The sequence below is a fragment of the Adiantum capillus-veneris genome, chromosome 11, assembly GCF_014529385.1.
Source record: "Adiantum capillus-veneris isolate H3 chromosome 11, ASM1452938v2, whole genome shotgun sequence".
In the NCBI taxonomy this organism is placed as follows: domain Eukaryota; kingdom Viridiplantae; phylum Streptophyta; class Polypodiopsida; order Polypodiales; family Pteridaceae; genus Adiantum; species Adiantum capillus-veneris.
Genome location: NC_140941.1, coordinates 29,221,966 through 29,243,272, shown reverse-complemented (window position 1 = coordinate 29,243,272; position 21,307 = coordinate 29,221,966). Strand labels below are relative to the sequence as shown.

Sequence of the window (21,307 nt, the reverse complement as noted above, 5' to 3'; positions counted from 1 at the left end):
AAGAAACTCCACGTAACTCGCCGAGTGATATGGTCATGCCACAAAGATGACAGGTTTTTTCCAAAAACATGCACACAAGGCATTGCCACGTAGTAACTCGCCGAGTAACGTGGCAATGCCAATATAGGCAAGCCATGTAACTTGGTGAGTTACATGGCAAAGCCTACTAGATTGTCACATAGGCAAGCCATGTAACTGGGCGAGTTACGTGGATGCCTTTCTGGAAGAACTCTTGACAAAGAGGTGGCATACATGTCAGATGTCCACGTAACTCACCTACGTGGACACGTCTCCGATCATTTGCATGCCACGCAACTCGACGAGTTACGTGACACTTGATGAGACTTGCAGAGATGATTGAACATGGACCCACATGTGTGCATGGAATTTTTCGACAAGAATTTTACTGACTGTCTAGCTCAGAGAATGTTTGGATCAAATCTATGTCACTCCTTGTCTCTATTGAGACTCTTTTTCCCTCTCTCTCTCTCTCTCTCTCTCTCTCTCTCTCTCTCTCTCTCTCTCTCTCTCTCTCTCTCTCTCTCTCTCTCTCTCTCGCAATGCGTATAAGAGTCCCTCCACCACATGATAAATATCATATCATTTTTTGTAAAATTATATACAAATTCCTATCCAAAAATACATCTATTTCAAACCTTTTCGGGCGCTTCCCTCGTACTCCCCCGCCAAGGCTGGGCTAATTAGTTTTTGCCACCCCCCGATCCCCCTAGCAATAGAAATAAAGACACACACACACACATAGAGAGAGAGAGAGAGAGAGAAGGAGAGATAAAGAAAGACAGTTTTCTTTTTAAATTTTAGTTGATGAAAATCTAGTTGTCCATATAGACGATGAGCTAGTTGTCTAAGTATACACCAATTTGGTTGACCATATATGCGACAATAAGGATGATGATATAAAAAATAATCTAATCTAGTTAACCATACAAAGAACCATGTAAAAGGGCTTGGAGCAATTGTATAAGCAGCCATATAGATGACCATATAGAGGATCATACCATCAACCATAGAGATGATCATATAGATGACCATATGTATCCCTATATAGAAGATCGTAGAACTAGCCATATAGACTACCATATACATGTGGTCTATGGAAAAAGGATAGCACCATATTTAGATGCATATGGATGCCAATGTAGAACACTATATAAATTTCCATGTAGATAGTCACAGAGAAACCATATAGAGTCCAATATAGATTTCCATACAGCCACTATAAAGACAATCATATCCTAATCCATCATACAAAGATAGCAATGAAGATTGACCATAGAGACAACATTGTAGATGCACTTGTAGAGGATCATGTAAACATCCATATAGACAAGCATGTCCTAATCCATTATAAAGGATACCGATGTAGATGAACATGTAAAGGTCCACATATATGGCAATCAATATAATCATATAGATGAAAATATAGACAACCATATAACGACCCATGTATTCTAATCCATGATAGGAGAGCTAAAATGGACCATATGAGCCATATGTCCCATTTTAGCACATAGTATGGCCCTTGACCGCCCAAACCATATTGTAGGGTTGAGGAGTGGGTGAATGGTGCTCACACCCACTCGTGAACAGTCTCATGGTCATCAGATTTAGTTTGGTTGGTCCTGACCCATACTATGAGCTAAAATGGGTTATATGAACCATATGTTCCATTTTAGCGCATATTATGGGCCTTGACTGCTTATACCATATTGGATGGCTATGAAACTTTGTAGGGGTGGCTAAGTGGTGCTCAAACCCATCTGTAAAAAGTCTCATGGGCATATAATATAGTCTGAACAGTCCCAAACCATACCATGTGCTAAAATGGGTCGTATGGCTCATACGACACGTTTTAGCACATATTATGGGCCTTGACCACCCATACCATATTGGATGGCTATGAAACTTTGCAAGGGTGGTGAAATGGTTCTCACTCCCACCCATAAAAGTTCTTGTGGCCATCCAATATGTTTTGGGTGGTCCCGAACCATACTATGTGCTCAAATGGCCGTACGACCTATTTTAGCACATAGTATGGGCCTTGGCCACCCATACCAGTTTTGATGGCTATGCAAATTTTTAGGGGTGGGGGTGAGCACCATTTTCCCACCCTTGCAAAGTTTCATAGCCATCCGCTTCTTGATGCAGGGGAGTGTGTGAGTAGATTTCCCAGCCTGGCAAGTTTTGCAACACCAAATCTATAGCAAGTGAGGAGAAGCAGAGAAAGAGAGGTGGGGAAAAAATGAAACGAAAACGTAGTTAAAACCTGTTGCCACTATTTTTGCAGGTAGCACTGATATAGATGTCGACATAGGCATCCAAATCATCATCGGTATACGCCTCAAAATCGTTGTCAGAATGCACGTCCATATCAACGTTAAAAAATTAAAATTTGAATTATTAAAAATTTGGGTCTCCCTCCAGATTTACCTACACATATACTGACGCCCGTCATTGACGTCAGTATTTAATTGATCTCTTGTAGTGTGGAGAAAGACCTTCCCACCCTTCACATCTCAATGATGAACACTTCCATGCAACAATCATTTTGTTGGGCATATCCTACAATCAAATCATTTCAAATGATTCAATTTGTCGTGATTTTGTGAGCGTATCAGCACACCATCTATATGAAGTAACTCAATACTGTGGATCTTAGTGTGTATCCTAGTGTTTTGATACAACACCTTTGTCTAAGCACAAGCTTTTAGTCTGGTTCAACCCCTTTGCTTCATGTGTTTTGCAGTAATAGCTCCCGCCTTTTGTTCATCCTCGTCACAGTAAACCCCCATCCTCTACCTCAACCCTTTTGTCACCGTTGAATATGCTACTCCTCCGTGTTTTGACTGCCATTTACGTGCGCTATTTGTTTCCATCTACCCGAGTCTAACCTTGTCTATTGTGCTAGCTACCTCCCCTTCCTTCAAAATTCAAACCCAATTTTTGTGTCCAATCGTCGGTCTTGCCATACCCAGCAAAAGCATCAGCTTTTTTTTGTTTTCACCAATTGTTATTCTCGCTGATTTTAGAAGAGAGAGCATTGCATACTGGAGAAAAATTATATCGTCTAATGGCCTAGATTCTCTAACTCAAGGGTAGGGATGGGACCATATGGTCACTTCTCTCATTGCGTGCATGGACTGTCCAGCTCCTGTTGCAGACACTTTTCAAAAAAGTTGTTGAACTAACAAAAGAGAGTTTTGTTGCAACGTAGGTTGTGGCTCCAACCGTTTCAAGGGATGACTCCACCGCCATTACCCGACGATAGATCGTAGTCTTGTAGTGCTCCTTTCTTGGTAATAATATAATAGAAATTCCATGTGAGGTGCACAATCGAATGCAACTTGCATGAGAGTCTAATGGCGACATATATTTGTAGCAATTTCGGGACAGGGGACAACATGAAGAGGGCACCCTCTTGCTCCATTACCCTTCTCACAACGTTCTTGCAATTGCAACCCCTTACACTCTAGTGAGGTTGAGTTGGTTTGAGCTGCAACCCATTACACTCACCAGCATTCATGTTGTTCTTCATCCCAAAAGAAAGACTCTAGACAAAGAGAAATCAAATAGCCATTCCTTAATGTCATTCCAATGCAGGTGACGTTTCTTGCTGCTTTGTTATTCTGGGCGGTGTTGACCATAAAATCTGCTAACACTTTGTCAAAACTGCAATGATGGCTTCGAAATTTGTAATATAGACCTTCAAAACGAGGGACAAGTACTCTAAACCTTTCAACCCATCGTCATCCTTCTACATTCCAAAAAGCGTATCTAAGTGAAGGCTCCACTTGTGTTGCAGGCTGCTCCTTTGATTTTACAGTCGATAATATAAAAGGATGAGCTGCTTATTTGAAGCCATTGGTTTAGGTTCAAGGGCAATGGTTTAGATAATGCTAAGAGGCTACTTGTGAGCTCAAGAAATCACAAGAATACAGTAGGCTTAACAAGTAAACATGTAAATGGCATTTTAGATACTCTCCTTGTATTCTTGTTTAAGAATTGGCTATTATTTATCAATATTGATATAAAATATGTGTTCCCATTGTAATATCTAATGTGAAAAACAATCTTATTAAATGCAATTTTGAAATTCCATAGTTTACATGAACATTAATTACTAGTATCTTAATTAACACTAGATTGGTAGACACTTTTATGTCCTTTGATACTTACATAATCTTAATTGATCAACTTCTTAGAATTAGGGTAAGAGATGCAAATCATAATGTGAAGTGCTTAATTCCACAAAGTTAGCCTATGTGCTAAAGAAACTTGGCATCTTTTTGGGATATGGATTCCACCTTTAAATTTGTGTTTAGAATCTTTTTTAAACCTAAACTGTGCCAAAAAGATGTTCTCTTTTTGTCCATTTTTCATGAAACTAGCAATATTCCACCCTTAAGCTCACTTGAAAGAGCTCCAGAATGCTACACAACTAGCCATTTAGTTCTCAGCATGTTTTTATCCTTTTAAGGAATAAGTTTGATGATATGTAACTTTAACAAGATGGCCTATTTATGAAAATTTTCCCATACTGATTTCATGAATGTTTTGACATTGTGCAATCCAAAGGTAGGTTCGAGTGTGTACATGAAGTGCATACTATTTACCTCTTCTTACTTGAGTTTTCGGGGACCTAATGCATCATTTAGCTAACAACACAATGGTCGGAAGATTTTTCCGTTCTACAAGAAACATCCTTATGTTTAATTAGAACTCTTGATCTCTTCAATATTGCTCATTTTACTCAACAAGCAAAGTAATTTTGTACCTTAAATCTAAATCTAATTAAAGACTCTCAACTTGGCTACATGTTGAGAGTTTCAAAGGGATTGGAAAGGCGACATTGTGGAGACTAGCTTTTACATTCGTGTAGTTTTGGTACTTCCTAACTATGTCTAATATTATCTGAGTGGCAAGGATGACCATCATCAAAGAAATGATAGGTGAACAAAATAATGACAATGTAATTCTATGTTCACAATAACAATGGTGGACCGCGAACAACCATGGATTTTAATTTAACACCCATTGAATTTTATGAAAAAATGTATTGGTAGTGTAGAAAATTCCCTATGCTCTATAAGATGGGATTGAAGTAGATGTTTTGTTGCTTCTGTTAAAATGTAGCAATACATTGACTTTGGAAGCTTATCATGGTGAAATATAAATGTTACTTTATTTTAGCATAAAAAGTGATGTATGAAATTCAAAAATCAAGTAAGGAAGTCTACCAAAATTTACAATTTATAGCAAGAGTATTGATTTTTTTTTTTTTTGAAAACCTTGAAAGGACACTTTTATGTCATCATAGGTTACCAATCGGATATCAACTACTACTTCGATAGAATACATGTCTATATAACATGGCACAAGAAGTAATTATATAAATATCAGGTTACCAATCAGATATTAACTACTACTTCGATAGAATACATGTCTATATAACATGGCACAAGAAGTAATTATATAAATATCATGTTTTAATTTATGTTTGATAAGATGCAAGAAACTTGTTTATCTAGCCCATGAAACTAAACTTAATACAATCTTAAAGAAATTAAAACTATGTCAAACTTTGATAGCATACATGTCTATATAACATGGCACAAGAAGTAATTATATAAATAACATGTTTTAATTTATGTTTGATAAGATGCAAGAAACTTGTTTATCTAGCCCATGAAACTTAACTTAATACAAAATTAAAACTATGTCAAACTTGTAACAATATACAGGAATAACTTTAAAAAGCGCACATTTTTTTCCTAGGCCTTCGTGTTTTTTCAAGCCTAGGATATCTATTTTTAAAACATTGGATCGCTTTGTGAGGATACTTTTCATGGGATCAATTTTGTATTATGCTAGGTTGAAAAGTTGAGGAGACAATTTTTACAAATACTATGATAAATGCATAAAATCCTTTAGAATGAGTTTTAGATTTTCTTTTCTATATTCACATGGCATTTTATTCAAGATCTAGAAAAAAGGAAACAAGTGTTCTATTTCGGTACCAATGTTAAGCAAGCCATGACTTCGGTGCATGCCCTTGAATCAAAAGACTAGACCGCCACTCTAGTATATGCCTCTTCAAGAAAAAGTAGGTCCCTCAATTTAGAGGCCTCATTGGATCTTCATGCTACTCCAAAAAGATATCTATGCATGCCTAGCATGTATCCACCAAAACACGCATGAAGGGTCCAAAGCCCCATAGCCTCTTTGAGGCATTCATGGAATATTCCTACCATCATCTCCATTCAGGCAACTTGGAACAAGAGTGTACCCATCATCCTCACCAGATGAGATTCCAGCAACACAACTTTAGTCTGCTCCGCCGACCTCCCTATGGTGGCCTCTAGACCCCATGACTCTTATCTCAGACATTCAACAAAAATCTACCCTTAGACTTCAAAGGAATCAAATGGTGGCGACCCTTTTCTAAGAAGATGCATGTGCATGTGGCACATATAACCATATGCATATGACACAAGGTGTTCGTATAGAGCTTAGGGTTGTTTTGACGGCCACCTTTGTGAGCCTATTTGCAAGATATGCATGATTTGAATAGATCCATTGGATCAAATTTTGCAAGGTTGTATGCATACCTGGTGTGAATGTGTTTAGTATTATTACACTGGTGGGGCATGTTATAACATCAACATGTAGCCTAGGATAGGATAAATCATGACTTTAGGTTTGAGTGGATCACACACTTTGTTGTGTGGGCTCAAGCACTTCAAAATTACAATTATACAATTAAAAACCGTTTTTTGGTAAAGTCACCTATAATTTTTTTTTCGCCCTACATCACCAAGGTTAAGATAAAATGATTTGGGACTGATTATTCTAGTATATAGCAAGGTAGACGTGCCTTGGCGGTTTCCTATAGAAGAGCCTCAAGAGCACAATAGCCTCAACCAATCACCTTCATTCTTCTGCGCATAATCAACAAATGCTACACCCTCCATACTTGCCATCGCCACCCTCTTCCCTCTCCATCTCCCATTTCTAGGTATTTGTCTCTCCTTTTGTTACCATTCTCAAAGTGGTAATGGAAGAGTAAATCAGGGGCAAATAATAGGTACAATGTGAACAACCACCTATACTCAAAAAACTCCATGTATATCTCCCTCTGGATCAACCTCAAACTAATGAACAACCCTCTCTCTGACTAGATCTCTACCTAGGGAATCTTTGGGCACCCGATATACATATGTACCTCCATAATAAGTATAACAAATGCTTAAAGGCTTCAACTAATGATGATACCACGAGACCCAAAAAGCTTGTTGTCTCTTTGTAGGCTTCAGCATAACAAACTCTTTTGAGCTTGATAGGTGAGCTAAGAAGTTTAACAAAGCTAAGATCAAAATGATTGCTCACCAACCAGATGAGTAAGATGACCAATCTTTGACATTCGTTAGAAACAACCATCATTCTGTGACAGTTAGGAGTTAAGATCCATAGGAGTAAAGATAAGAGTCATAATTGGTCGTATCAAAGGACTCCACCCTCTCATGCACATATCGTTGCTAATTGCCAAAAAATACAACCTAAGAAAGTAGCCAACATCAGGTATCTTAAACTCGTTTGTTGAGGTCTCCATGGTCTAACAAATATGCTCAATATGACTGTGTGTAGGAATAAACTCATCTACAAAGAGGATGAGTCCACCTTCCTTATAAACACATATAATTAGATCAATAGATGAAATATGAAAACAATATCATTGTTCAAAACCCTAACCATTAAGCAAGCCTTGTGCTTATCCATTGAACCATTTGATTATCCCGGGGCGCACACTAGGAATTATGTAAGATAGCACGTGCGAACAAAATAAGGGATTTATAATTACATGGTGAGTGAAAGGTGGTTCTTGTACGTCTCAAGATAGAAGCATCCACGTGCTATATGCAATTTTTACATTGTGGACTCCCCGGGTTGATTATACTTGGTTTTATAGATCCACTTGATATATTATAGTAGTAAGCGGTTTCTCGCACATAATCTGAATAGGATGTATTAGCACTGACTAAAAAGATATTTAAACCTAAGGCAGGATTTCTAGTCATCACTTTACATAAACCATTTTCAAATGGCATCCTTCAAGTCCCCATATTACCTCGTCAAGAGACAGCTTCTTCTAAGAATTTATGTGATAAAATGCACATAATAACCTTATTGATCACAAGCCCCTAATTGTTTCGGGGCTTGCAATTCCTCCATATAATTTGCATAGAATTCATCCACGGTGCTTCGTAGCATTGTTCTTTCCTTTTTCACTACCTATGGCGGTAATAAAAGAATTTATGTATATGGTGATGCTAACAGTAAAACCCTTGAAGGTGCAAATATCTTGCTGGACTTTCCATGAACAAGATTCACCATTCATGCCGGTATTTAGCTGAGTCATCTTGCAGAAAAGTGTCTCAGATTATAATCGTGCCACCTGAAATTTTACTAAAAGGAAGACGAAAAGAAAATATCCCATCGCAAATAGTGGAAAAATAGACAAATGCTCAAAATCTGCAGGGCAAGGTAATTGGTATGATTAGGAAAATGATTTTTCCTGAACACTGCTTGAGTGCCACATTTATATTGCAAATAAAGTAATGACGAAAGACTATCCTCATGAAACAGAAAGAAAATTCTTAAAGACTATTATATAAATCAAAAGTAAATAAGAAACCATCATGGATAATATTTTTTTATTATAAAAAAACCATACAAAATAAAACTCCACATATTGACCTCTCTCAATATGGGATCCCAAAATTCCTCAATTGAGAAATAGCGAGCCAAGTTCGGCCTGTCAAAAATTATAGAAACTTAGAAAACCCGCGCCGCCACCATTGCAAGTGGTGGGGACTCAAAAAAAAGAGACTCTCTGAATAAGGAAGTTTCACCAATGCTAAGGCCTTCACCAAAGAATGATGTTCTCCAATACAATGAATCTCCCTACAATGCTGTTACCATTTGCCAATGGCTTGACCCATTTGCACTCTTTGTCCTTGCTTCACGCAGAACTTGAACCCCCTCCCACCACCATGCTCCTCTTCTTCAGCTCTTGGGGCTTGAAACACCAGCACCACGGTGGAACCCAGGTTAAAAGTAGCTACCTGTACATGCAGAAAGCTCTCTCTCTCTCTCTCTCTCTCTCTCTCTCTCTCTCTCTCTCTCTGTGTAGATAGTTTCCTATGATGTTAAAACTCTCTTCTTCTTCTCCTTCTCTCTCTCTCTCTCTCTCTCTCTCTCTCTCTCTCTCTCTCTCTCTCTCTCTCATGGGTCTCTCACTGTTTTTAGGGTTTGTCACTTCATCTTTGTTGTTTTTAGGGTTTTGAAATTGTTTTTTGACTGTTTTTTGCTGTTTTCAGGGTTTTGTCATTGTTTTTTGGCTATTTTTTGGGTTTTGAAACTGTCTTTTTTTGCTGTTTTTAAGGGTTTCATCTTTTTTTTTTAAGGTTTTGCCACCGTTTCTTGCTGTTTTATAGGGTTTCTTGTAACTTTTTTGTTGTTTTAGAGTCTCTCTCTCTCTCTCTCTCTCTCTCTCTCTCTCTCTCTCTCATGGGAAGCATCGGAGAAGTGCCAATGGCTTCCCCCATGTGTAAGAAGACCATCCCTCGCCGGCCACCTACAAAGCCTCTTTCATGCGGACAGGGAAAAGGATGTTGGCAATAGAGAAGGAAATGAGAGAATGGAGAAACGAAGTGGAAGAGTGGAGGAAAGAGAGGAGTACTATTCTTCAAAGATGGAGAGATGGCATGTGTAGGAGGATCGCTTCGCTCGAGGAGAAAGTGGTCATCCAAGATTCCATCATCCGAAATCTACAAGCAAAAAGTAAGCAGCTCGAAGAAGGCGAAATTCAGCCATCCATGATGGAAGAATTGAATACCATGAGAGAAGAAATACGGGTTATCAAGTAAGATGAGGAGAAGAAGTCATGGGCCGCGGTCATCTCCGCAACACAAAAGAAAGTAGACGAGGCCGAAAATTGGATTGAGGTTGCCAAGAAAGGGAAAGGTAAGGAAACTCCTTGTACATCCACTCTTATTGAAATGACCCTCGAAGAGGAACAAACAAGGAGGATACAGGCTCTACATGTGAGGGTAGCCGGCCTCAAGGACATAAACAATGTGAAAAAGAGGTCACAAGTCTCACATCCATGATGAGGGTGGACAAGCCTTCACACACAAAGGCATGGCGAGTGGGCAAGAAGAGTGATGGCCCGGGAGAATCTTCAAAAGGGAGAGCTCTCATATTACACTTCCCCTACTTGGAAGAGAAGAAGGAATTCTTGAGAAAGAGGCCTACTCTCAAGAAGACAAGTATTTTCCTCAATGGATGATCTCACTCTCTCACAGCTTGCGCATATGTGAGAGGTAATGCCAGAGATTACGGCGGCAAGGGAGAAGGGAAAGAGGGCCTTTTACAATGATGGTCGGGTGGTGATTGTAGAGCGACGCTCTACATGACGATGTGAGACCTATGGGACCACACTGAAGATGGCTACTTGGAACTATAATGGATCTATGAGGTTGGACGTTGATGCCTTTGAGGACAGTTTCAGAGACAGGGACATTGTTTTCTTCTCAGAGACTCGTCAGGCCTCTGGACAGCTTATGCCACATGTGGTGGGATATAGAAGGGAGATAGTCCACAGGACATTCGCGAGATTTGAGCATGGGAGTAGAGGTTCAAGAGGAGTAGCAATTATCACAAGACGGGCACCACGTGCCAATAGAAAAGAACAGACTGAACATACTTTTAGCACCTCAATAACAACTGAACTGAAAGAGAGAGACGATAGGCGACACGAAGTGGCGGAATTCCACCCCAGAGAGTATTGGCCCCAAACCTTGGCACCCCTTTCGGCATTACTTTATATTGCATCAACTCAGTTCAAGCCGGTACCCCAGACTCTGCACCTTCTCCACGAAGCATGACAGAGAACGAGCCCATGGCCTTATATTTAAAGGCCCTAGGCCCCAAAAGTAGTTTACAGTAAAAGGCCTTCAAACTCAAAAGCATCTGGTCCAAAAGAAATGTCAAAAAGCTGCCAGCGTAAATCACGGAATTCTGTTAAAATTCCACATCAACATTGTCAACGCGTTTTGCGGAAATCTGCCACATCAGCATTGTCAGCACAAAATCCGAAAACTGCCCGTACAACTGCCGGGTCATCAGTTTTTGGTGCAAGTCTCTCTTTGTGGGTCCTGCTTTATTTTAATCCTTTATGTCACTTGGGGCCCATCGGACAGGGTCCCCATAAGTTGATAGGACTTCTTCTTCTGTTACTTGTTCTTCTTAGGGTTTAGGCCCCTCGGTAGGCACCTGTAAGTTGGCTCCATTCTTTAGGGCTTTGACACGTCAGCAATTTGTGACATCTCCCCCTTTTGAAAGAGAGTAATCGTCCGCGATTACAGCATATCTGCAAAACAACTCAAGTTAGCTCAAAAATTTCCGGGGGACAATCAGTTTTCTCTTTTTGTTAAGGAGTTAGCTTCTCCTTTCGGCTCTTTTGATCAAGGAGTTTACTTATCCTTTCGGTCAGATCGAAACTCTTGGTATTCCGGCGTAGTAAAATTAGCCATCACACCCGGATCACATTGATCTTCGACGGGTGTCTTGATGCACTAAAATTACATACCCAGGCAATCTCATCCAATTAGGAATATTCAATGGTTGGCACATCACAATGCAACAAAAATGCTCACATATGCATGCTACAAGACATAGAAACATAAAGCCTCCGATGAACACTCCCCCCGCAAATAACCATCCATGTCCGGGCCATGAACTGTTCAACGACTCCCTCATCACTCCTCCCGCAAATAACCTAAAAAGGTCCGGGCCATGAGATATAGAGGCCTTTTACAACCAAACGCCCCCCAAACCACAGCCTGCGTCGTTTGGAGGTGCTAAGAGTAACCACTGCTCAGACTTCTTAATACTTTCCCCGTAAATAACCACAAGGGCCCGGGCCATAAGTAACAACAACAATACTCCCCCGTAAATAACCACAAGGGTCCGGGCCATGAGTAAAAATAGCACTTTTCAATCATTCAATACTCCCCCTGCAAATAACCACAAGGGTCCGAGCCATGAGTATGAGCAAGCATTCTCAAACATCATTTCTCTTTACTCCACCCGGGAGTAAAATCACCAATCATTGAAACCAGTATTAAAACCAGAGTCAAACAATTCAAATCGGCACCAAAACAGGTTCAAAACAGATACCATTCATTCGAACAAATTTCAAACAAGATCACCAAACAAGTTCTCAAACAGAACTCAAACTTTAAAAAAACAATCCAAGCTCGAAAAGTCGACTGGCTTTCCATCTTGAAACCTGCACCAAAAATTAGGGTTAGATTCTTTTCATAAGGTCGTAGCCGACCACAGCATGGTCCATCAGCTCTTGGATAGACAGTGTTCCTCTAGCGGCATTGGTAGTCCCAAGACAGCAATCGCATCGGACCTCGAAGGTCATCAACTCGTGAAGAGACATCTGCTGAGAGATGTCGAGAAATTTCAAGTTATAATCTCCTACGGTTTCCATGGCAAGCATTTCAGGATACCACATTCTGTCAGAAGTTGCATTCCGAAGGAAGATGTCAGAAACCATATAACTTCGGGCAAAAAAAAATTTATTGAAAGCTTGCCAAGTTCTTGGTAGCTATAGACATCAGCATCTGCGTGGCACTGCCTCTGAGAAAAAAAGCAGCTTGAAACAAATCTTGGATCCTTCTCTTGCAAGTGATCTTTATGGCTTATGCCCTGTAAGACATGAGCGGTGAAGACGGGAGCAAGCCCGATGCGTGATGTATGAAGCGTAGGAGTGGCTAATAAGTCCGCGGTCGGGACCCGAAGATACTTCAAATAAAATTCCAGTAGCTCTCTCTGCTCTTTTGTAGGATCCATATGCTTTCAGAAAAGCACACGCCTGATGCTCTTATACCACTATCACAAGACGAGCACCATGTGCCAATAGAAAAGAACAGACTGAACACACTTTTAGCACTTCAATAACAACTGAACTCAAAGAGAGAGACGACACGCGACACGGAAGGGCGGAATTCCACCGCAGAGAGTATTGGCCCCAAACCTTGGCGCCCCTTTCAATATTTCTTTATATTGCATCAATTCAGTACAAGCCAGTACCCCAAACTCTGCACCTTCTCTAGGAAGCATGCTAGAGAATGAGCCCATGGCCTCATATTTAAAGGCCCTAGGCCCCAAAAGCAGTTTACAGTAAAAGGCCTTCAAACTCAAAAGCATTTGGTCCAAAAGCAATGCCAAAAAGCTGTCAACGTAAATCACGGAATTCCGTACAACTGCCACGTCAACACTGTCAATGCGTTTTGCGGAAATCTGCCATGTCAGCAATTTCAGTGCAAAATGCGAAAACTACCCGTATAGCTGCCACGTCCTCAGTTTTTGGAGCAAGTCTTTCTTTGTGGTCCTGCGTTATTTTAATCCTTCATGTCACTTGGGGCCCCATCGGACAGGGTCCCCATAAGTTGGTAGGACTTCTTCTTCTGTTACTTGTTCTTCTTAGGGTTTAGGCCCCTCGACCGGCATCTATAAGTTGGCTCTATTCTTCAGGGCTTTGACACGTCAGCAGTTTGTGACAGCAATGCTATTTAGGGAGGAGTTACAGCCACTACTACATATTGTACGGAGAGATGATCATGCTAGATACATGTGGGTGAGGCTGAGAGCTGACCCAAGCCAATTTCTATACATTGCCATATGTTACTTCCCTCCCAGTACGTCAATATATGTTGCATCCAGAGGATAGTCGCCTTTCTCTATACTAGATGATGTTATATGGGAGTTTTCTAGGGATGGAGATATCATCCTCGTAGGGACTTCAATGCTCGAACGGGCAAATCTCAGACAGTCTTCTACGACACTCCATATGAGATGCTTAGAGAGCTGGATGTGGGTGCATTGGAGCTTGACAAATGCTCACATGACAGAGAGCAGACGGAGTATGGGAGATACCTCACGGAGATGACGACTAAGTGATCCGGCTTGACTGTTTTCTTCACTGGAATGAAATGAGCCTGCTTGCTAGATCTGTCAATAACAGTCCAAATACCATAGTGACCACTCTGTGTTCTGGAGAGATCAAAAATGAAATTCATTGCAATACTTTCCTAGGGGCGGGTGGGTATGGGCAAAGGCTGTAAAAATCCCTGGGCTTTATGCCTGTCAAACTTGACCTTTTGGCATACCAAGCAACTGCGCACAAACTCGTCCACATCCTTCTTGAGTCTCGGCCAAAAGAAGTATCTCTCTACCCCTTTCAAGGTGGTAGTAATGCCGCGGTGACCCGTAAAGGTGGACAGTGGCATTTTGTTAGAACCTTTTCCCTCAACGGCTGTGTAACGCACAACATGATTTTCTTCATCAAGTAGCCATCCCGAATGGAATAGTTCGCTACTACCTCTCCATACTGTATTCAACTGAATACATTTGGAAAATTTGTATCTAGCGTACTGCCACCATATCCTCGAAGCTTCTATGATGTATCGCGGAAATAGCCAGAACCAACGGCTTCTGGGACAAAGTATCTGCCACCAATTTCTTTTGTCCCTGCACATGGACAATCCGGAAGTAAAACTGTGACAAGATGTTTGCCCACCGCATCTGCTTTTCCAATAGCTGCTTCTGTGACAAGAAGTAGCGTAAACTCCAACCATCTATGAAAACCGTAAAATCGGCTCTGAGTAGGTAACGTCGCCACTGAGTAAGAGCATGGATAGCCGCCAAAAGCTCTTTCTCACATATCTGTACTGTCAATTCCGGCCTTGAAAACAACCGGCTCTCATAGGCAATGACATTGGCCTTCTTGCATTAAGACCGTATCCAGACTACGACAACAAGTATCACAATATACTTCAAACGACTTTTGCAAATCCGGCAAAGTCAAAAACTGGTCCTGTAGTCAAATTCTGTTTCGATTCTTGAAAGGCAGTCACTTCTGTGGATCGCCACGAGAAGAGGACTCCTTTCTATGTCAACAAATGCAAAGGGGTAAACAACCTCTGCAAACTTTCTGATGAACCGTCGGTAGTAAGAACATAAGCCCAAGAAGCTTTCAATTTTATGGACATTCTTCAAATTGGGTCAATCACGGATAATCTCTATCTTGGCCGGGTCCATTTGCACTCCTGCTGCTGAGACAATGTGTCCCGAACAGGTGTATCTCTGGGCTCGGCTCACACGGTAAGGTGGCCAGTTCAGTGGTGTGGTTCCAAGTATCAGATCAATGGTATGATCCTCAGGACGAGTTGGTGGCAACTCGCCTGGCAAGCCCTCTGAAAAGCAATCGGCATGAGTGTGGAGAAAATCTTGGCGTTCTTTGTTCAGGACAAAACATATTCGACCTTCATTCGTAATTCAGTTCTCTCCAAAAAAAAGTGAGTAAAGAAACTAAAGTTCATCAAGTACAATCTCCAAGCCCTTTATTTGTCAAAGTCGCTTTCTCGGCTCGGTAGTCAACTACGACGTTGTTCTTGTGGTACCAAGGGATTTTGAGTAGTACGTCACAACCTTCGAAGGAAATTACGTAGAAATCCTAGTGCCCTAAACACCCCTGTCATTGCAAACGAAGTTTGCCAATGATCGGTGTAATGGCAACATCCCGTCCGGGTGCCGCTAGAACTACCTCCGCCTCTGGCCTCAGCCTGTCGGGCGTAATTCAAAATCGAGCCGCCAATTCAAGTGAAAACAAGTTAGCCCTTGCTTCTTCAAAAGAGCTTCCTGATCTTTCCCTTTGCCCTAAAACCGGCAAAGTTTGTACTTTTATTCATTTGATTCGGTTCGGGTGCGGGTGCCACGCAATGTGATACCTTTTTTTTTTTTAAGCTGCCTTTCTGCCACGTCTCTCAGCTGATTTGGAACTTTCTAGCCTTTCTTCATCCTGTTCATTCGGTGCCTTGTTAGGGCACTTCGCGGAGATATGCCGAGTTTCCCCGCATTCAAAACACTCTCCCTCTCTGATATAGCTGATCCTGTCTCGATGAGTGAGCTGGGGTCGTGCATCTTTTCTTTCGTTTCTGGGGTGCTCTTCTTCTTTCTACTTTCATTTTCCGAAGTCTGTTCAGTTCTCTGCATCATGATCTCATCTATGAAGTAAGTCAAATTGCCTGAATGAATGGCAAAACCCCGTTTCGCATGACTCATCAGTTCCTGAATGGAATCTGACTTTTGCTCTAAGCAATGATCTCGGATCTCTGTGGAAAGTCCCAAGGTAAACCGCTCAGTCTGTTCTTTGAACGAGATCTACTTAAATGAAGAGGCTGGTAGAAAAGAGCTCCAGAATCTCTCGCAATATGCGTCCAATGTATCCTTCTTGGTCATCCGAAGATGGTTCCAAGCAGTTTGTATGTCGCGTTCATACTCTCGAGTCAGCCAAGAAGAAATAAAAAGCCTTTTGTATTTCAGCCATTTAACTGGCGCCGTCTTGTTTAATAGAAGCGTGGATCACCAAGTTCGAGCATTTCCCTTGAAGTAAGAGGTAGCCCTCCGAATCTTGGAGTGCTCTGAGTAAGCCCTCCAGAGAAAGTTATGTCAAACTGCTGTATGAAAGCCAAAGCCTTCGAAGCATCTCTATAACCAGAAAACGTGTCAAATTTAATTGACTGTCCACCTTCTTTGAACTCTCGGAATTTCTTGCTTTTATCTTCCAGAAAGTCATACTGGTTGGCTTTATAAAAATTCTTCTTCTTTGCATAAAAGCTACTGCCGTCAGAGTCCGAACTATCCGAAGACGAGTCCTCTGTAGAACTGTCAAACACTGGGCGAGATTTAGGCTTCTTTGCCTTTTTCTTGCCCTTTCCGAAGCTTTGCTTTTTGCTTCGCTTTTTGCCTTTTTTATCTTCTTCGCTCGAGTCAGAGAAGCTAGAAGAACTCGAAGAAGAAGAAGAACTGGGTACTCCTTCAAATCGAACACGCTCCTTCTGCTTTCTTGCCGATGCAAATGTAGACCGACGACCCGAATAACCCAGGAAGTCAGTTCCTTTCTTCTGCTTTTTGTCGTGCTTTTCTGCTTTGTTCTGCGCGTCAAAAAGCTTCGCAATTCGTGCATCAACCACCTCTTCTAATTCTTGCTTTGTATACATCCTTGGAGTAGGAGGTTTCTTTAGCGCCGGTTTGAGGGGTGGTTCTGTGGTCTGCCGCCACTATGAGTGCACCTCGTCGAAGGAAGTCTGGCTCATAAATTTTGCAAATTTCGGGTCCTTCGCAAAATTTAGCACCATCTTCGTTGCATCGTTGATCAATCGTCGACGCTCCATCTCTTCGAGCTCCACCTGAGTAGGCCGAGGCGGGCCGTACTCCTCGCGTGAATCTTTGTCGTGATCTCTTCCCGCATCTTCGGATGCAGAGGAAGTCGATTGATCTCTGCTTGAAGCCATAGGTGCCGCGTAAAAAGGATCGGATTTCCCGTAGAAGAGAAATCGGCCGCGCTCTAATACCACTGTAACAAACTTGGACACTCCAAGTCGAGATTGTACCGCGATACCACAAGAGTTCACTTCAAAACAGTTCACAATTCATAATTGATTCGACGCTTGCCCGGCGGAGTTCCGTGCCTAGAGATATTGGCCCCAAAGACTGGCGCCCCTTTTCGCTATTTCTTTTTGTATTAATCTGCAGCTCAAAGTACAAGAGAGTGGGAGGCTCTCACTCTCAAACTCTGCGTCCAGATGCTCTGAGAAGTGGGAAGCCTGCCCACTTATCTAAAGGTTACAAGGGATGCTAAAAGCAGAGCCCAAAAGCTTCAAAATTAAAAGCCTGTTCTCTCTCTCACAAGCTCTCTCTTGAGCAAATAAAGCAAAAGCTCTCTCACTCTCTCTCTTGCAAATTATGTAGCCAAAAAGCTGGCCCAAAACTGCCATAAATTGCGACGCAAAAAGCGGACGTCCGTACAGCATGCCACGTGTCAACAGTCCCGCGTTTTCCGGTCTTTTCGTACGGTGCCTGCCACGTCAACATTCAGCAAGGTATCCGCGGGTATGCCAGCCGGGGGTGGGTCTGTGTCTGCACTGGGCAGTCACGTCACCAGTTTGCGACAACTAGTACCTGATATTTATGGTATACACCTCGAGAGTTTTAATGAATTACGCAAAGCTTATGGAGAAGTCAACGACTTGAAAGCCCTTATGTTCTTTGACCCCAGAGCTATGGAGAACTTCATCCATCCAGAATTCTTGAAGCAAATGCACTTTGATTATGATGCAGAGGGTGGAGAAATTGAAGTTGAGCTAGCCACGGGGCAAACTCAGAAAGTGGTACTGCTCATTGGTGCACTTCCAGTGACTATACAAGATTATCATAGAAAAGCCGATTTCCACATTTTGAAGTTGGGCAATTGCGACGTTCTCTTGGGCATGCCCTGGCACGACAAGAATGATGCAACTCTCCAGATCCAGAACCGAACCATCACCATGATGCAGAAGGGCAAGCCAGTTGTCCTCAAAGTTCGGTTGTCCGAACACAGCCCTGATTGACCTCTCTAGTTGTTTTCTAGTTAGATACTTTTGAACATTGTTTGAGAAAGTATTGTTTGAAATTTGTTTGAAATGGATGCTATCTATTTTAAACCTGTCTTGGTGCCGATTTGAATTGTTTGACTCTGGTTTTAAATACTGGTTTCAATGATTGGTGATTTTACTCCCGGGTGGAGAAGTGAGAAATACTGTTTTGGTATTGTTTGAACCTCGAAACGACGCAGGCCGATGCTTGGAGAGCGTTCCATTGTATGCTAGAAAACCTCCGAACGACGGAGGCCAATGCCTGGGGAGCGTTTGGTTGTATACTTGAACCTCCAAGCGACGCAGACTGCGGTCTGGGGAGCGTTTGGTTGTACAGTCCTCTGAGCTCATGGCCCGGACCTTTTTAGGTTATTTGCGAGGGGAGTAACGAGGTAGTCGTTGAGTAGCTTCATACCGCAGACCGTTTGTCTCGGGGGAGTGCTCAGCGGCGGCGTTTGTTGTGTCTTGTAACATGCATATGTCAGCATTTGTGTTGCATTGTGATATGCCAGCTATTGAATATTCCTAACTGGATGAGATTGCCTGGGTATGTAATTTAAGTGCATCAAGACCCCCATGGAAGATCAATGTGGTTTGGGTGTGATGGCTAATTTTACTATGCCAGCATATCAACAGTTCTGATCTAGACGAAATGAGAAGCCAACTCCTTGATCAAAAGAGCCGAGAGGAGAAGCCAACTCCTTGATCAAAAGAGCCAAAAGGAGAAGCTAACTCCTTAACAAAAAGAGAAAACTGATTGTCTCTCGGAATGTCCCTCAGAATGACCCTCGGAAATTTTTTAGCTAACTGGAGTTGTTTTGCAAATATGTTGTAATCGCAGACGATTACTTTCTTTCAAGAAGGGGGGATGTCACAAATTGCTGACGTGTCAAAGCCCTACAGAATGGAGCCAGCTTGCAGATCCTGGCCGAGGGGCCTAAACCCTAAGAAGAACAAGTAACAGAAGAAGAAGTCCTACCAACTTATGGGGACCCTGTCCGATGGGGCCCCAGTGACATAAAGGAAGTAAAATAAAGCAAGACCCACACACGCACTCACACAAAAACTGATGACGTGGCAGCTCTACGGACGCTCCGCGTTTTGCACTGACTGCTGACATGGCACTTGTACGGAATACTACAAAACGCGCTAGCAGCTTTTTGGCATTGCTTTTGGACCATAAGCTGTTGAGTTTTGAAGGCTTTTCACTATAACTGCTTTTCAGGCCAAGCGCCTTTAAATATGAGGTTAGGGCTCATTCTCTGGCATGCTTCATGGAGAAGGTGCAGAGTTTGGAGTACCGGCTTGTACTGTGTTGATGCAATATAAAGAAATACCGAAAGGGGCGCCAAGGTTTGGGGCCAATACTCTCTGGAGTGGAATTCTGTCACTCCGTGTCGCGTGTCGTCTCTCTCTCTCAGTTCAGTTGTTATTGAAGTGCTAAAAGTTTGTTGTCACGTGACACATCCAACCCTATGTGTCCGTGGACAAGCTACTTCATAACAAGGGTTCCGTCAGTCCAGTCAGTCTAGATTAGCAAGTGTTCCGGCACTTTTGTGAGTCTGTTCGCAGACCGTGCATGCCTAGGCACTTAATGTAGATGCATATCCTCTGGTTGCACACAGCATGATCATAAGCATTCCCATCAGAATTCATCGGAATCCTTCAGGGGAATTTTCCAGTGTATTTTACCTATTTTCCCTATTTTGACATTTTCCACCTATTATTTTAAGTGACTTTTGTTGGGAACTGAGTAGGGCAAATTGGGTAAGATAATATATAAGCAAACCAAGGCTAGCACTATTATTTTAAGTGACTTTTGTTGGGAACTGAGTAGGGCAAATTGGTTAAGATAATATATAAGCAAACCAAGGCTAGCACTATTTGCCAGAAAAGGAAGGAGAACACAGGCCACAGGGAGCAAGTTCCCCCCCCCCCTCTCTCAAGCAGGACATCCTCCCTTGGTGGCGATTTCCTCTCAAGCAAGACCTCCCAAGCCTTGGCATTTTTCATCAAGACTTCATCGCCATACAAACTCAGCCCTGGCGTTTTCCAGAACCCCAAATCGCCCCCTCTTTGCCTAGCGTTTTCAGCATCGCCTAGCATCAACATTTTCAGCGGTTTGACAGCCTAAAAACCAGCGATTTTCAGCCAGCAGAAATCATCCCAACTCAGCGTTTTTGGTCCCAGCAGATTTCAGCCATTAGCGTTTTTTGGACAGCAAGAAAGTCGCATCAGATTTCAGCGCATTAGCGTTTTGGGACAGCAGGGAATTTGCATCAGTTTTTAGCCTTAGTGTCAACCTCGACATAGCCTAGAATTGCATCAATTCACAGTCATCCACTTGTATGAGTTTGTGCAATCAATAGTAGACCACTCTCGCCAACGAGAGTGGGGCCTTCGAAGGAGGGTTTTACAACGTCTCTGGTGTCGTATTCTCTTGTCTCTCTATCTCTCAATCTCATGCACTTTCACACACAGTGTCCATTCACTTTGTTCGTATCCATTGCACTCTCTCATTAAGAACGGAAGGCTCTCCCTTCCATAAGAACAAAACGAACATTGAGCACAGTTCGAAGCACTCATCTTGAGCAAAGTTCAAACATTCATTTCGCTGCACCTAACATTGGTATCAGAGCTTTGGCAATGTTCTGCATCACTCAAGGAAAGAACCACAAGAACCACTTTTTTTTTTGCTTGTTGCGGTCGCACGAACCCAAGTTCGCTTGAGCGTGTCG

The 21,307-nt window shown here is 42.1% G+C and overlaps 1 protein-coding gene across 2 annotated transcripts in view; it reads right to left on the bottom strand.

Moving 5' to 3' along the window:
- Window positions 1-8,718: 8,718 nt before the first annotated feature.
- PSD1 (phosphatidylserine decarboxylase 1) overlaps window positions 8,719-21,307 on the bottom strand; it is a 99,608-nt gene continuing 87,019 nt past the window's right edge. For both annotated transcript variants that reach the window (XM_086522947.1, XM_086522948.1), the window contains exon 12: window positions 8,719-9,143. In XM_086522947.1, coding sequence (XP_086379073.1) covers window positions 8,994-9,143 — 150 coding nt within the window. In that variant the 3' untranslated portion in view covers window positions 8,719-8,993. The remainder of the gene's footprint in view (window positions 9,144-21,307) is intronic.